Source organism: Microtus oregoni, unplaced genomic scaffold, assembly GCF_018167655.1.
Source record: "Microtus oregoni isolate MIOR12 unplaced genomic scaffold, Mior012 000050F_ref0000143, whole genome shotgun sequence".
NCBI lineage: Eukaryota > Metazoa > Chordata > Mammalia > Rodentia > Cricetidae > Microtus > Microtus oregoni.
The window spans coordinates 10,939,910-10,957,563 of NW_024543256.1; the positions used below are offsets into that span (position 1 = coordinate 10,939,910).

Genomic DNA, 17,654 nt, shown 5'->3' on the forward strand with positions numbered 1-17,654 from the left:
ACTTTGATCATATTCACTCCACCACCCCTTTGAGTATTTCTTATAGCATCATTTTTTTTAAAAAAAAAAAAAACAAACTAGGAAACATATTCCAACTTATGACCCCGTATTTTCACTGTGAGCCAAATCATGTAGGAAACTGAAGAGTAGCTCTCAGATATTTGTTTAATGGAAGATAAATGAAGAAACTGCATATGAAGGATAATATTGCTATTAATTTTCAGCTTGACTAGATTTAAATCATCTAGGATACAGAGAAGCATCCTTTTGATGGACCTGTGAAAATGTTTCAAGTTGAAATGAGGGGAAAGAAAATGATTGCGGGTACAGCATCTCATGTGCTGAAAGCTGGGACAGAATTGTTAGTCGAGAGACTAGGCCTCAGCCTCCAGCCTCCAGCCTGAGAGTTGTATTGGTCTGGACTCCAAATCCCAGCATGCCAGGTCCCAACCACTCCCACAGGGTATTTAAGATAGCTCCCAAAGGAGAATCACTTGGTCTCTTGTCTGGACTCCAACTCCCAGCATGCCAAATCCTGACCCCTCCCACAGGGTATTTAAGAAAGCTTCCAAAGGAGACTCACTTGGTCTCTTGTCTGGACTCCAAATCCCAGCATGCCAAGTCCCTACCACTCCCACAGGGTAATTAAGATAGCTCCCAAAGGAGAATCACTTGGTCTCTTTTCTTTTCCTTCCTCCTGGTGATGGTGTTCGCGGCCCTCAGGGCCACCGGAGAGTGCAGGAATCCCATTAAACCTGGATATTTTTTAATTTGGATTATTTTGATTTGGCTTGATTGGAATTTTGTGTCGGCAGAGAGCTCGCATTAGGAAAAATTCCTAACAATAAAAGGAATCAAGGAAAAATCAAAGAGGCCCAGCACCTCTGCCATACTCTTCTGGTCATGACTGACTGAAACTTGGGGAATTTTATGATAACACACAAAATCACTTCTAGTTCTTGTGACCACAATTGTTATTTAATGATATAAGCCCCTCGAAAGGATAAAGCAAATTAACATGTTAGGTCACAAATAGGTAACCTTTTAAAAAGAAGATATGTAAATTAGGATAACATGCTGGCCAGTTATCCTGAGTGGCGGACATCTCTACTCGGTGATATTTAGGTGGTTAGCTTTATACATTTAAAGCAGTAAAGGTATTAAAGGTAAGGATTGAGGCATGGTTGTTTACGTGTTTTCCTAGGTATAGTAGTCAGTTCAAGCTGCTCTAACAAAATCACTGCAGACTAGGTGGTTTAGATAACTGAAATGTAAAGCTTCACAGGTCTAGATGTCACAAGTCCAAACAGACCAAGGTCCAGCAGGATTGAATGCAGAACACGTGCATTTCAGTTGAATAGGCACCTTTAGCCACAGCATCCTTCCAAGATCTCTCTCTCTCTCTGTCTGTATGTGCGTGTGTATGTGTCCTGCCTTCTTTCCCCACTCCCTCTTTTTATAAGGCTTCACTCTTAGAACCTTACTTAACTTTAACTACCCTTAAAAGATCCTACCACCATGTATAAGTATATTGGGAGCTGAGATATATGCATACGAACTAGGAGAACACATTTAAGTCAGTAGCACTTATGTCACTAATGATGAAAATGCTCGGTTCGCAAGAAAGTAAACCCTATTCAATGCAAGGACCAGAACAGAGAATAAGTAATACAAGTCATCAGCAGATATTAAATATCTCAGTAGAAGACCCTGTTGTCTTTAATATGGTGTGTTTTAGCAAGTGTTTTCTGCCACCTCCCCATCCAGCTCCAGGTTTGGGTGTTTCCATTAAGGTGAGAAAAAAAAACACTTTCAAGAAAGCAGGGTTACCTTTTCACATCCTATACAGATCTTTTTAGGTTCTATGGTTCCATTTCTTCATTCCCAAATAAGGGCATTAGTTTTCATTACCACCTTAAACTTCACATATGTGTAATCTGCTCAAGAGGTTTCCCTTCATTTATTTTTAATTGAAAAAGTACCCTTGTGTAATTTCATGAATGTACCATAGGAAGTTCATGGTTATATTTGTTACATTAGAAATGAAGATAAACTTGAGGAGCTGCAAATAGTTGTGAGTAAACCTTCACAAAGATGATGAAGCATTTGAGGGCCCCACTCTAGGTTAAAATCAGCTTGTCTTGTAGCAAGTGAAAAACCACATTTGCACACCAGTGGGCAGTTTACAACCAAGTTTAATGATCATTGGCAAATGGTGACCTTTCATCCAAGGCAGTAGAGGTGAGACTCCATGAGTCACTGCCTAAAATCTCTACAATCCTAAAACCCTTACTATCAGGCATGGTTGGAGTAGGTCTTGAAAGGAGGTCTTCATTTTATGATGTTTTAATATCATCTTTCTCCTTCTAAATAGCTAGGGAAAAAAGAAACATCAAATTATTGTTAGGAGAGACTTTTTCTAATATGTTTAGTTTCTTCCTAGGGTTCCTTGTTGCCAGACTGTGTGGTGGAGCTCAGTAGTACAGTGCATGCCTAGCGTGAACTAAGAACTGGGGTTTGAAACCCAGCACCATTAAAAAGAATCTCTGCTGATTCTTTAAATGGTTATCATAATGCTTTAAATTCAGAATACCAAGGTACCACCCACAAAGCCTCACAAAGTGATGGGAGAGTACACATCAACCATTTTAATACCTATTAAAGTTTAATATTAAATTGATATTAAGATTTAATATCTACTTAAACTCTGGGTTTCACATTCCATTTGATTTATACAGTTGCCATTATTTGAGACGAAAAGGTAAATGAAGCATTTCCTTCCAATACATCTATCAAAATACAATAAAGAAACTTTAAAACAGTTTCATCTAGTTTTGGAACTCTCAAACAATGTTGGTGTAACAAAAGCATAGCACAGCATTTGTGAAATTTTTTTTGAAGTTCTCCAGTAAGATGTAACAATGATCCCCTGAGTCTAGGAGTAACAATTATCCCCTGAGTCTGGGAGCATCAAGTATATTCAAGATCTGAATTTAGTCCATTTTATTTGTCTTTAAGCAGAACAGATCAGAAGAGCAGCATCTGCAGAATTCATTAGCGGGACAAGATCTCAGGCTCAAATCGGAAGATGCGTGATTAAAAGAACACATAGGGTTTTCCCTAGTGATTAGTCAAAGATTCCAAGATTGACTTTAATGTGAATTTTGTAATTTTCAACAAGAAATTACTTTTTTTCTTTATACTACTGGTGCCTATTACTACTATTATTGCTACTGGTTCCTATTAATACAGGAACACTTACATATCCCAAATAACAAAATCAGCTGTTGGTTATTTTAAACTGTTAAGTATAATAGGACACTAATTATTATCATTTACTTTGTGGAAAATTTAATAGAGCATAGGTTTGTTAACTGACTATGCTAACTTTCACCATTGTTCCTCTCCACTAGAAACCTCCATGACTTACTTTCCTTCGATGGAAGTGTATTTTTTTCTTCAGTAATTGTTTTTTTCAGTTTTGATTTGTCAAATTTTTCAACTTCTGACATGTCCAGTTTGTCACCCATTTTGACTGAAAGAAGAACAACAACAAAACGTTACCTGCTAGAACTATGATCATTAGGAATAACAATTAAAACTTCATACAAATTCAAAATATCAATGAATACATTGTATGTTGGTTTTCAACAAGGAAACAGCCAGCCTTAGAAAGTCATGTTTTCGTAGGGTACTCTGATGGCAAAGATTTAGTCCATTTCTGGTGGCAGCAAATGACAGCAGATGAAGATGCTCCAGAAACTAAGATACTCTAGAAACCCAGGGGAAAATAAAAGCCTGACTTTTTTAAAATTTATTTATTTATTAAAGATTTCTGTCTCTTCCCCGCCACCGCCTCCCATTTCCCTCCCTCCCCCTCCCGCAATTGAGTCCCCCCCCCAGCCCGAAAAGCAATCAGGGTTCCCTGTCCTGTGGGAAGTCCAAGGAACTTCCACCTCCACCTCCATCCAGGTCTAGTAAGTTGAGCATCCAAACTGCCTAGGCTCCCACAAAGCGTGCAGTAGGATCAGAAACACATTGCCATTGTTCTTGAGTTCTCAGTAGTCCTCATTGTCTGCTATGTTCAGAGAGTCCAGTTTTATCCCAAAAGCCTGACTTTTAAAATCCCAGCAAAGGTAAAATGAGACTATGAGCATCTTCACTTTCCAGTCAGCTTCTTTTAGGGGATTTGGGAATGATGGTGAGCATCACACACTAAAAGAGAGGCACACAACACTGTACTAATTTCTATTGAATGTCCAAAGTCAGTGTATTAGAACACTGCAATAAGACAGGGAAGGGATTAACCTAGTCATTGCCAATTACAAGTCTCATAATACATTCTTGTAACATTAGAGAGTGTGTAAAAGAAAAAAGAAAAGTCGCTATTTATGATCAAGACTCAAAACCTTTAGTAGAATGAGGAATGCCAAATACAGCTGAGTCCTAGTTCCAAAGATAAGAAGGCAGAGCTCTTCAGCCAGGGCCTGGTTCTATCTTAGCAGGGCTAGGACACAATCTAGTGACCAGGGTAGACCAGAGAGCCCTCCACTCCACCCCACCCCACCCCAGCCCAGCTCTGAAGCTTCCACCTCTCAATCCCTTTCAGTCAAGGGTATCCTCAGGCCCTCCTTTACCAGGTGAACAGCAGTCATCTCAAAGCTGGGGAAACTTGGGATTCATAGATTTGTAACTGCATGGCGGGGAAGAGGCATCTGTCTGAACTGTGTCATCTACAAATAACTTGTCACTGCCCAGTGCCCAGCTTAAGGGACAGAGGGGCGAAAGCCAAATCTAGAAGGCCGTTTCCCACCCACTCCAACTCTCTTCCCAGCCTTCAGTACCTCCTCGGAGCAGCTCAGACCCCCTGGTCCTCCCAAAGTGAGAACCCCCGAGGACTGCGCCCTGAATTTGCCAGAAACAAAGCCTCCGCGATCTCGGATACGCAGGCAGACAGAACCCGGTCCACCTGAAAGCGCGAAAGCGCTAGCGCTAGCGCACGCGCCAGCAGTTGCCAGCGCATTGGCCCCACGGGGCCACTGGTTTTTACCTGATGGCTCCAATACTCCTGTCAGGACAGCAAGTAAGTCCGCAGCGAGGAGACCAGTTTGGTGCTCCTCACTGCAGCCCGGAGTTTAAAAACTCTGTAATAGGTCCCACCCCTCGACCCCACCCACCTTTATGATTGGACAGCTGTTTCTGACCTAAACCCTACACAGGATAGCAAGTCCTGACTTGCCACGCCCACTCCCAAGGTCTAGTTTTCTGGGTGGCCATCACTGTTCAATTTAGTGCCTCAGCATACCTGCAATAACAAGGTTTGATGGAAGAAATCTGATGGCTGAGGGGCGAATTGTGGGCAAAGTTCAGTTCCCTTCCTCTTCTACAGCTTTAGCCTGAGATCCGTGATTCCTTCTTCACAAATACATTCATTCTGCAGTCGGTTTAGGAGCCTGACATTAAACAGCTACATCTTATCCAGTTAAATTTTAATACCTGGACTTTGAGGGTCAAGCTGAATGAGTTGTACCCTGCATTCTTGGCTTTTTATAGCCTTTGGAAGGGACTATACTTTGATGACCAGTGAGTGGTTTTGAAACTATGCTCAGTGACCTCTCTTCTGATCCTTGGCCTGCTGATAGTGCCCATGTGAGGGCCAGTGGTTCAGGGCCACTCACTACTGAACATTTCCTACTTAAGCATGTGACATTTTAGACTTTTTGTACCACTGAACATGAGAATAATTAGTACGGTATAATCACAAGAGAATCTGACACAACTTTTCACTTTGCTTGGCCCATAAGAGGCAGAAGATGAAAACCTATGTAGACTGAAGTCACTTCCTCCCAAGGCTCAGGAATTGTCTCAGGAAGGGGCGGAAAGATTTGAAGATACAGAGTCGGTGGATTCGTACAGTGGAACTGTTTTCTGAACACAGCGGGGCAACTGTACCATATGAGCTGACAGTAGCTGTGATTATGTGTACATAACCTGAACACGATTAAATCAGACAAAATACCAGCATGGAGAGGGAAGGAGGTCAAGAATTCCTGCCCTGGCCGAGAACTCCTGACAGCTGATGTTGGGAGAGGGAGAGCCAGCTTTCTTCAAACATGAGGCTCCTGAGGGGCTACCGATGTTCCAGGAGATGGCCCTACTCCCATGTATATACTGACAGCACTAAATGGAACCCTTGGGGTTTTTTATTTGTTTTTAAAGAGGAAAATACATGAAGTAGGGAGGGAATTGTAATTTGGGATAGAAGATGAATTGGAAGGGAGAGAATGGGGTGGCATCCTTGTTCAAAGCATCATACACGAGTATGAATCTCTCAACCAACAGAAAAGACAACACCAGTAATTAATTCTACTGATAAGTGGTAAAGCACAGCTTTTGGACAACACCCTCCCCCAGTATCTACTGGGAGAGAACAGTGAAAATGTGATAGTTACTGTTGTGGAGTATCCACGGGGAAACTACTCAGACAAGAGTTTAAGCCTATAGAAAGCCTTTGCTAGCCACCGGCAACTACAATGGGTGTCCAGGATCCCGGTGTAGCACTAAGCCTTTCTCAGGGTGAGCTTTTAAGCAGAAAATCCAGTCTTGGGTTGGCATACTTCAGTTAACAAGAACAGTTAGCCAAAAGCAGAGCTATAGAGGCCAAAAGGCAAGATTAGTACATTTAGAGATGTTCTCAGAACTGTGGACCTTGCTGGAGTAGGTCTTTGTTATAGTGTTGGCAGATGGTGCTGTAACCTGCTGAGTTTCACAGCCTGGATATACTTCCACCATGGAGTCAGCTGTGCTAAGGTCTGGGGGCATGCTACGTTCTGGGGCCCTGTTATGTCCCCCACTGGTCTTCGTGAATGAGTCAAGTCGTGGACTCACCCTACTATAAAGAGGTAGTTAGACCCAAGGACCATTAATTTTGCTGAACTGATACATAACTGGCCTTATAGTTTAAGATGCAGGGCCCACAGTTCATCTAATCAGAGTGAGAATTAAAGGCCCAGCCGGTGCTGATAGCAGAGTAGTTAGCCAGGGGGACCAAGAGAGCAGAGGCTGGTACCAATTATTTATGTCTTTGTCTCTTTCTTTTGGAGGTTTTCCCCGACCATGCTAAGAATTTCTCCAACTACTCCTGATCAAATAACAAAGAAACAAGTTTCTCCCAAAGTCATGCATAGTCTCCTTTGCAAGAGCATTTCTGTAAAGGGATCTAACTGTTGTTTTAATTCAGAAATGGAAATTTAGTATCTGTAGGTCCTAATCAACCTGTCTACTTTGTTTGGAATGTATCAGAAGAGGCACGTTTAGTCAAACATTACATGCATACATACATCAAGTAGTCTCAGGGACTCAGTACTATCATTGTTATCCAGATGAATTAACCCATAAGGCAGAATAGCAGGCATCGGGATAAAAGAAGTGCCCAGGTTAAGTCCTCTAATGCTAATTTGGGGTGCCCCAATCCCAGTGAGTTTTGTCTGTCAATGGCTGACAGTCTGGTTAGTTCCTATCTGTAGTACAGGGAACAGGTGTTTAAGCATACCCAGCAATCAAGGCCTTTTCTGGCTGGAAATGAGTAACTAAGTGGCAGACATTGTCAAGAGTAGAAAAGAGGGATGGGGTCACTCAGCTACTAGGACAGTGGGGATGGTCTTCCTGGGCAGTGGCTCTGGATGTGTTAACTGCTTTGCAGGGGCGAGTTGGCCTGGGCCTGGCATGGAGAGATCTTTGTTAGGACCCAAAGGCCTGGGGACCTCGAGGAGTAGTTTAAATGTATTCATAGGTCCCTTCCTGCGGCATAAAGTCAGGTCCCCTCAGGTTATCCCTGTTTCCCAAAGACCCAGAATCGTTTAAAGGATTGTTTTAGGAATCCTGTTTCACAATGACAATTTTTGCGATGGAAACTCCCTTGTTCCTGGCAACTAAGGGGTCCAGCTGCCCAGCATGAAGAGAATTATAACTCTGTATCCTTATCTCAAAAGACATACTCCCACCTATCTCCCCAATACAACTAGACACTAGAAGTGGGTATCAGTGAGCGATGGTCAAGATGGGATATGGGTTGCTGGTCTGTGGCCACATTAGCTATCTCCTACCTATATCTGTCTTCTTCTGTGGGTCCACGTCTGTGGGTGGTGAGTTTGGATCATGACCCTATATTCATATCCATAGGACCAAACAAAAGACTCAGGAAGAGTTAGAGAGGCAGGGAGTGGAAAGGCCTGTGGCCTGATGAAACCTTAATTTTAATGGGTCCATAGTTCAGGAGGCAGTCCATTTGACAGTGACATCTGTGGCTTCCACATTTTGATCTGGGTGTGGTGGACCCTTGGTGTAATACCAGCTACCTTCATAGCTATAGCAGTGGAGAGAATCACTATGTATAGATTTAAGTGCTTCTTTGGATACCTGCTAGACACAGACTGTCTCACCAGAAACAAGGGGAAACAGGTGATGGATCTGAGTTTGCCTAGGTCTCTCGGGTAGTCAATGCATAGCCTTTATGGAGGACTGGAGGGCCTGTAGTGACTTGAGGAAGGAGTGGTTAGAGAGTTCTGCCAACTGCTGCTCTCTGAGCCTGGGAAGCAGTGGGGGAGGTCTTCCTAACATTTTCTTATGGGGGCAAATCTCTCCTATATGGGCTGCAGTGGCCCAAATCAAAGCAAATGAAGGAGGCCTATCCATCCTTTGATGGACTTTAATGAGAGATTTGTTAGAGTTTATTTTGACGCCCTGTTTATTCTTTTTACCTGACCATAAATCTGTAGTCAATATACAAATCAGTTTTTAGCTTTAGCTATTAACTGAGGTTTTGACTATAAAATTCAGACCATTGTCAGACCCCATGGCTAGGGGTAGGGCATATCAGGGGGCCAGTTCCTGGAAGAACTTTTTTTTTAATTTTTTTAATATTTATTTATTATGTGTACAATGTTCTGTGTCTATGCCTGCAGGCCAGAAGAGGGCACCAGACCTCATTACAGATGGTTGTGAGCCACCATGTGGTTGCTGGGAATTGAACTCAGGACCTTTGGAAGAGCAGGCAATGCTCTTAACCACTGAGCCATCTCTCCAGCCCCCCTGGAAGAACTTTTTATGCTACTATTTGAACAGCTTCAGTCCAGGTGGGGAATGCTTCTAACCACTTGGAAAAAGATAAGACTAGGAAGTATTTGTATCTTCCCCTGGAAGGCCAGATCTTGGTGAACTTAGTTTTCCCATCTCTTGGGTGTTGATCTCTCATTCAGACCCCTTCGTAGCTATGGGCTCTCTGTTTTGGATTTACTTGAACACAAACCTGGCATCTGGCTAAGACATCCCACACTAGACTAATAAGTATAATATGATATACTTAAGTATACTTAATATAATATACTTATATTATAGTTATATATAATATAATATAATATACAATGTATAACATATAATATATAATATACAATATAATACATAATATAATATAGAATATAGAACATATAATATACAATATGTGTAATATATAATATAGTATATATTATAATATATGCTATATAATATATAATATACATAGTATTATATAAATAATATATAAAAGCATACTATACAATATATAATATAATATACCATATAGTATATGATACACAACATATAATATATAGTATATAGCATGATATATGATATGATACCTATCGTATATGATGTATGACATAATATATCATATATTATATGTGCGATATCTAATATATAATATATATGATATGTAATACATGTGTTATGTGATGCATGTTGCATGCCCATATTATATATATCATATGCATATATCATATATTATATATTATATGCCATATATTATATATCATATGTTGTATGTGTTACATGTTATATATTGTATATATCATATATCATATATCATGCATATCATATGTTATATTTTATACATATCATATATCTCATATCATATATTGTAGATCATATATCATATTATATTATATATTATATAAGTAGCATATAATATATGGTGTGTTATATATAATATATGATATAAGTATATTATATATATTATATATTATTGTATATAAGTATAATATACTTATATAAGTATATTATATATATATAAGTATAATATACCTTGGTCTGAGCAATGCAGAAAGTTCTGTGGACCCCAGATGAGTATCCTGGTGAAGGTCAGTTCCCAGAGTCCTGCCCACTGTTTCTGGAAGAATGATCTTTCCCTCTGGTGTCCTCCGCAAACCTATGGATTCAAGCTGTGTAATTTTACATTTTGCATCCTCTATTTCCTCTGGGATATACTATGGAATCTCCAGTAACACCAGGTCAGGGTATGTTCTTAGAGTACCAATAGGCCCCACTGGACTTAGGGCTCTGGAGGAGCTCTGAGACCCCCTGTGTCTCAAGCTCTGCTCTCTGGGCATCTCAGTGGGACCTCCAAAAATGTTGTGGTGTATCCACCAGAGAAGACTGCTCATACATGGGTTTAAGCTGATAGAAAGTCTTTATTGGCCGGCTAGAGACTGCACTGGGTATTTAGAATCCCAGTGTAGTGCTAAGATTTACTCAGGGGAGCTTTAAAGCACAAAAGCCATGTTCTGGATTGACACACTTCAATTAACAAGAACAGTAACCAGAAGTGGAAGTACAGAAGCAAGAAACAATTACATTTAGAGACTTTACCCTAACTATGGACTCTGATGGATTAGGTCTTTGTTTTAGTTTTCTCTGGTGGTGCAGTCTATGTGCTGAGTTTTAGAGCCTGAATGGTATTTCCATCATGGAGTCAGTTGTGCTAAAGTCTGGAAGCCTACTAAGGTCTGGGGGCTGTTGCAGAACCAACTGAAAGTTTAATAACATTTTTTTGGCTACTCACCCAGAACCTGAAAGCACTAAAGTAAAATGGAAGTATAACCCTACCTGGCATGTACCCCATCTTCTCCCCATGCCTCAGTTACAATGGTAGAGATCTGTAAAAGTCAGCACTCACGACTTCCTCATCCATTCTTGTGACCCTGTGTGTGGAGCTTTGTATACCAGTGAAACTTTTTGAAACTGAAGGACACAATTATTTAACAAATAGCATTTACTTGACACCAACAATATTCCAGGCATACAACATAACAAGGCCATTAGCAATATCTCAATGTTTTGACACTTAAGTCATTGCTCCATTTTCTTTTTTTCTGACGAATGAAAACATAGGTTAAAAAATGAGGTTTCTTGACCCTCAGTCCGTCTCCATTCACCTTTTCATGTCCTCAGCATCCTATATTGAACGTGATGTATATTCATTTACCAGATTACTTCCCAAACACCAGCTTTGCACAGGTTTCCTGGCCGTTCTCTTCTTCTGTGAAGTGCCTTCTTCACGTCCTTTAGCCATTTTTGTTTTAAGTTATTTTCTTTTTAGATTTGTTCTCCTGGTTTGTTTTTTAATATATTTGTGTGTTTTAATTATTGACCAGTAGTATGTTTTGTAAAATGCTTCTCTGATTCTGTTGCTGGTATTCTGTTGATGAATTCATATGTTGTTGGTTTGCAATAAGTATAAGTGAAGTAATCTTGTCTGAGGAAAATGACTATTGGTGTGCACACAACTTGATTTTGAGGGTCAAATATTAGAAAGTGTCCTATTTGTCAAGTTTCCAAATGTTTGCTATGTTTATTGTGATGGTTAGTATTAGTTCTCTAAAATCACTTGGGATTTTAATTTAGCTTCCGGGTATGCATCTGCATGATTGTCTTGTTGGTGCCAGTTGAAGGGGGGGGGGAACTCACCCACTATAGGTGGCACCATTCCCTGGACAAGGGATAAAGGATTCGAGATTGTATAAATGGAAAAAAAATGAGCAGTGGAATGCATTCATTTCTCTCTTCTGACTGCAGATATAATATGACCTACCAGCAGCATCATGCTCCATCTGCCTTGATTTCCCTGCCACAGTGTGCTATAGCCTTGAACTGTAAGCAAGCAAACAATAACAACAAAACGAAGAAAAATTCCTTTCTCTTTTCTCTGTTAAGTTGCTTTATTTATAGTATTTTACCACAACAGAAAAAATAATATTTATTAATACAGATAAATGGACCTACCTTAGGTATACATCTTTTTTTGATTTAATAAAGCTTTATTATTCCAAAAGTACAGCTGATTGAACCTGTTCATGCATCTTCACCAGCAGCTGGGGCATCTCCACCCTTTGTGTTTCTGGTGTAAATTACTTGGGCTCTGTGCTTTGAAACCAGCTTGATAAGCCCTTTACTAAGGAGCTCCTGAAGAACTGCCCTGGCCAAGGAACCGTGAATCTTCAGTCTCTCAGAGACCACGGCTGGAGTAATAAGTTTATAGTTGGGCACTTCCTTACAGAGTTTGTCGTATGTAGCCTTGTCAAACAGGACTAGATTGTTGAGCTTGTCCCGAACTTTGCCTTTGGACCACTTCTTCTTTTTGGCCTTGCCACCGGACTTATTTACTGGATCTTTGTCTTTTTTGGCCGACTTTCCGGCATCTTTCTTCTTCTTGTCATCCTTGGGCGTCATGATGAAGTTCGGAGAGTGACGACGACCACTGCAGCCTCCCTAGGATGTCGGGAAAAAAAAAAAACTTAGGTATACATCTTAATAAATGTTTAAACTAAAGATATTTATCTAACTATTCCACAGATCAAATAACCCACCCTCAAGAGGACTCCAGTATGCTCCCTTCTAATCACTATACTGAAGAATAGCCTCCTTCCTCCTGACTTGCCCTTGATTCCTTTTCCCTTCTCCATCTGAACTTCCTCTCCTCTCTTCTCCCTCCCCATTTCTCCTATCCGTATTTTCTCTCTCTGCTTCATGTCCACCCATCCTCCTCCACACTCTTCCTCTCCCTCTCCCTTTTACCAAAATGCTAGAAATGAAACCCAGGCTATCAGACATTTTAGGTAGGCACTCTGAACTCCACCACCCCCTGTTTGGGACCCATATAAATTGTGGCATTATGTACATATTTAATATGTCTTTCAGCAGTCAACTGAAATCCTCCATATGTCACTCTGAGATCAGGGGCCCTCTCAGAGTGACATGGCATAAGACAGAAGCATCCAAGGAGGACAGGTTATGCCTTACCAGCCTTTCTTTACTACCACCCTGCTCAATTGGAAACACCATACCCCCTCATACTTTATGGAACTTTACACTATGACTGACCTAGTAGAGTTCATCTTTCCCCCACCTATATATTTCCCAATCCAGAGTGGCTGCCACCAGTTCCCATTAACTCTTTCAACACCAAAGAGTGGCAAACAATAATAACTGAGACTTGGAAATGGTGGTGGCTTGTGTTCTGTTAGGAAAGTTAAGGACAGAGTCATGAGTCAGAGCCCCCTTTCCAGCACAAGATCCCCCAATAACAAACAAATTCAGATTATTATAGAGCCAGCTTGGAAAGATATAAATATACTCACCCAAAAGAACTGAAAAAGAAGCCTATTAACTTGTCAAAAATTATTGAGATTGTTGAAGAGTGGGAGGAGTGAGAATATGAGCAAAGAGGTCAAGACCATGATTGAGACATTCACTGAAACAGTTTACCTGAGTTAATGGGAGCTGAGCAACTCTGGACAGACAGGGAAGGAACCAGCATAGGATCAAGCTAGGCCCTCTGAATGTGGGTGACAGTTGTATGGCTGAGGCAGACTGCAGGGCCACTGGAAGTGGCGCCAGGACTTATCTCTACTGGCTTTTTGGGAACTCATTCTCTTTGGATGGATACCTTGCTCAGCCTAGATATCGTGGAAAGGGCTTTGGCCCTTCCTCAGAACCATGTGTCTTATCCTTTCTGAGGAGTAGATGGGGGGTGGGGTGGGATAAAGGTGGAAGGGATAAGAGGAGGGAAGGGAGTGTGAACTGAGATTAGTATGTCAAATGAAAAAAGATGGCTTGTTTTCTTTACTAAAAAATAAAATTAAAAAGTGAGGAAAAAAATCACTGAGATCCTTCAAAATCCAGAAGAGATCCAATCTGATTTCTATGAGAGACGATGTGAGGCAACCTGCCTACATATTTGCTTTGACCCCGAGGCTTCTGAAATTAAATGAATGATGAACACTGCTTTACTGGGCCTAGCACAAGGTAATATTCTAAGAAAACTGCAAAAACTTAGTGATTTGCTGATATGAATACCATCCAACTACTGGAGGTAGCCAATAAAGTGTTAATAAACTAGGAACAAACTATAAAAAAAACAGACAAAAGGATGAAACAAAGAAGCCCTCCTGGTGACAGGCACATCTGAACCCAGACCAGGGCAAAGCAGAGCAAGGTCAAAGCCCCACAGTCCCTTACAGAAGTACCCGTGTGTTTATTGCAAGGAAATAAACACTTGAAGAATTAATTCTCCAGTAACTTACATTATGGGTGAAAGCAAAGGACTAGAGGCCAAAGAAGAACCATTCTCCATACCAGATTGAGTGTCACCCTCTTCCCCACAGCAAACTTCACTGGGCTGGCCAAACTCACTCCATTGAAGCAGACTGGCCTCCATTGAAGCCTATGGTCAAAATGAGAGTCAAGGGCTACCTAATTTAACTTTGTGTTGACCACTGGTGCTGAATATTTCGTTGTTCCTAGGCCTACAGGTCCCACGGAAAAGGGGCAAGATCGTGGTAATTCCTGGTGCTAGAGAGATGACTCAGTGCTAAAGAACACTGCAGTGCTCTTCCCAGCACCCACATAGTGGCTCACAGTCATCTACAAGCTGGTCTAGGGGACCTGATGCCCTCTTCTGATCTCTGCAAGCATAAGGCACCAAAGAGGTGCACAGATATACATGTATGCAGAACACTGACACACATAAAATAAAATTATAATTAAATAAAAATAATAATGGGAGCTACCGGGGCCCAAACAAAGCATTTCTTCTGTGAATCTCACACTTGCACAGGGGCAGGGCACTGGCTGAAACATGATTTTTTTTTAACCTCATCAAATGCCTGATACCCTTGTTAGGAAGAGACCTGCTGTCCAAATTAGGGGTCTGCATCTCCTCTGTTGATGGTACTGACTGCCTTGGCTTGAAGCGAGCCAGGAGAAACACCTCCATGATTCTGTCCATCATGAGAAATAATGAAGAATCCATTCAAAGCCTGCAGGAACGATTCGGTTATGAAAACGTGGAGCTCTCGCTTTCCCAAGATGTGGGCTGAAAGGAGCCCACCTGGACTAGCCATCAGCCATTCACCTAGTCTGGATGAACTACTGCCTGGGACCCACCTGGTAATATTATGACAGTATTTTTTACCTCAGGAGGTCAAGATTGGCATTCAGGCTTATCTTCAGAGTCTATTAGTGATTGGGCTGCTCCAAAATCACCAATCTTCATAGAATACTCCTCTGTTACCTGTGAAGAAAGCAGGCACAAAAACTACTGACCTACCCAGGGCTTGTGAGCCATCAACAAAGCCACAACAGCCATCCTACCAGTGGTCCATAACTACACATTACTGGGCCTTATATCTGCAGAGGTCCAATGGTTCATCCGTCTAGGTCTGAAGGATGTCTTCTTCTTTTGCTTTCAAATGGCACCCATAATAAGTCAGCCAATATTTGCTTTTGAATAGAAAGGCCCAGTCACTGGCCAGACGGAGCAATTGACTTGGAGCTGATTGCCCCAGGTGTTCAAAAACTCCCCTGAAAGATTTTGAGAAATCCTTAAAAATGATCTGCATGCACTCTGAGAGCAGATGTAAAATGTTCACTCATTCAATGGGTGGATGATCTGCTCCTGGCAAGCACCACCTTGAAGAGCTGCAGTGGGGAAACGGAGGCCCTGTTATATCTGATACAAAGGGCTAGATACAGGATATCCCCAAGAAGGCCCAACTCTGTCGAAAAGAGGTTAGTTAACTCCTTGGGATTTCAGGTCTCAAAGGACACTGGGCTTTGTGGCCTAAATGAAAGAAAACCATCCAGCCCTTCCAACCCCAAGGATCCAAAGACAAATTCAAAGACTTCCCAGGGGCAACCAGCTTTTTTAAGATTTGTATCCTACATGACTCATTGATAGTAAATGCTTTGAGACTCCCAGATGTAACCCGTCAAATCAATATGCTCATCCACGAAAAGAAATGATTGGCCCTGATGATTACTTGTGGCACATCTACCCAAATAGTTAGGCACAGTGACAATTGGATAGCTACCATGCCTGTGGTTTCTGGCTACCACTGTTGTCTTGGTGGAGGAAGCAAGCAAACTGATTATGGAGTTGTAGACAGAGTTTTCTTTGGACCACCAGCTCCCAAATAACTACACAGGGACTTATTATTAATTATGAAAGCTCAGCCTTAGCTTAGATTTGTCCCACTAGCTCTTATAATTTAAATTAACTCATTTATTTCAATCTACATTCTGTCACGGACTCGTTACCTCATCTCTCCATACTATTCATACTACTCCATGTCCCTGATATCTCTCAAGTGCCTAGATTCATCTATTACTTCCTTCCTCTCTCTCTGCACAGAAGTCCCACCTTTACCTCCTACCTAGCTATTGGGTGTTCAGCTTTTTCTTAAACCAATCACAGTGTTGGAGGAAGGCCCGCTTGTTGGTTCCCAGCTGCCTGCTTAGCTCAGACCCAAAATAATCACACAGAAACTCTATTAATTAAATCACTGATTGTCCCATTATCTCTAGCTTCTTATTGGCTAACTAGTACATATTAATTTAACCCATTTCTATTAATCTGTATATCACCATGAGGTCGTGACCTACCAGCAAAGTTTCAGCATGTCTATTTCCAATGGCAGCTCTATGGCGTCTCTCTGACTCTGTCTCCCTTCTCCCAGCATTCAGTCCAGTTTTTTCCACCTACCTAAGTTCTGCACTATCAACGGGCCAAGGCAGTTTCTTTATTCATTAACCAATAAAAGCAACACATAGACAGAAGGACCTCCCATACCATCACAGCAAATACATCTTCACACAGTATAAAAATAGCTCAAATTCCTCATGTAGTCACAACACTTATGGACCACTGAAGAGAGCCATTGTCTCACCAACCCATGTATGAGCTATTGCCAGAGAATCCATTGAAGAATCCCCTGGGTATATCTGGAAATTGTCAGAGCATTAAGCCTGGCTACTTTTCCCTCTATTGAGTCAGGACCTCCTTGTCATGACTACATTGAAACAACAAACAGGATTTACTTGAGCTGCCCAGACCTCACAGTTTAGCCTTTGGCCTTCCTGTACTACACCCTCTGGGGAAGTAGCTTCATGTTGGCTAGGAGGTATCTGGCAGAATATGCAGACACACACACACACACACACACACACACGAAAAAGAAATATTTTAATCAGGGACCCTTCCAATGTGGTAGTCAGCACAACAAGCAGGGCTGCTGGCCTTAATCAGGATCCTGGAATTAAGCAAATGACAGAAGATGGATGTCTGTACAAAATTGGGGTGTGCCTTCACTGCCCTTCTTATACATAGGGCCCTCTATATAGAAAGAGGACTCCTCACCTAAGGAGGAAAGTCCATTAAGAATCAATCCTAGATCCTATGCCTTATGGAAGCAGTCTGAGATCCTGTAACCACAGGCTATCAGAGGGTGGACATGGAAGCAAAATGAGCAGCCACGGCAGTGACTCCTTGGACCTCCCTTGGGAAA

At 41.5% G+C, this 17,654-nt stretch overlaps 1 protein-coding gene and 1 pseudogene across 1 annotated transcript; both read right to left on the reverse strand.

The window, feature by feature from the left end:
* Positions 1–2,336: 2,336 nt before the first annotated feature.
* LOC121437272 lies at positions 2,337–3,530 on the reverse strand (annotated as a pseudogene).
* An 8,604-nt stretch (positions 3,531–12,134) lies between these two features.
* Positions 12,135–12,565, reverse strand: LOC121437271 (40S ribosomal protein S25-like). The gene has a single exon (XM_041637135.1). It carries the CDS (start codon positions 12,538–12,540, stop codon positions 12,163–12,165), a length of 378 nt encoding a protein of 125 aa, XP_041493069.1. The 5' UTR covers positions 12,541–12,565; the 3' UTR covers positions 12,135–12,162.
* Between the last annotated feature and the right edge of the window lie 5,089 nt (positions 12,566–17,654).

Coding starts and splice junctions, on each gene's coding strand:
- LOC121437271 (XM_041637135.1), bottom strand. CDS start 12,540: ATGACGCCCAAGGATGACAAGAAGAAGAAAGATGCCGGAAAGTCGGCC.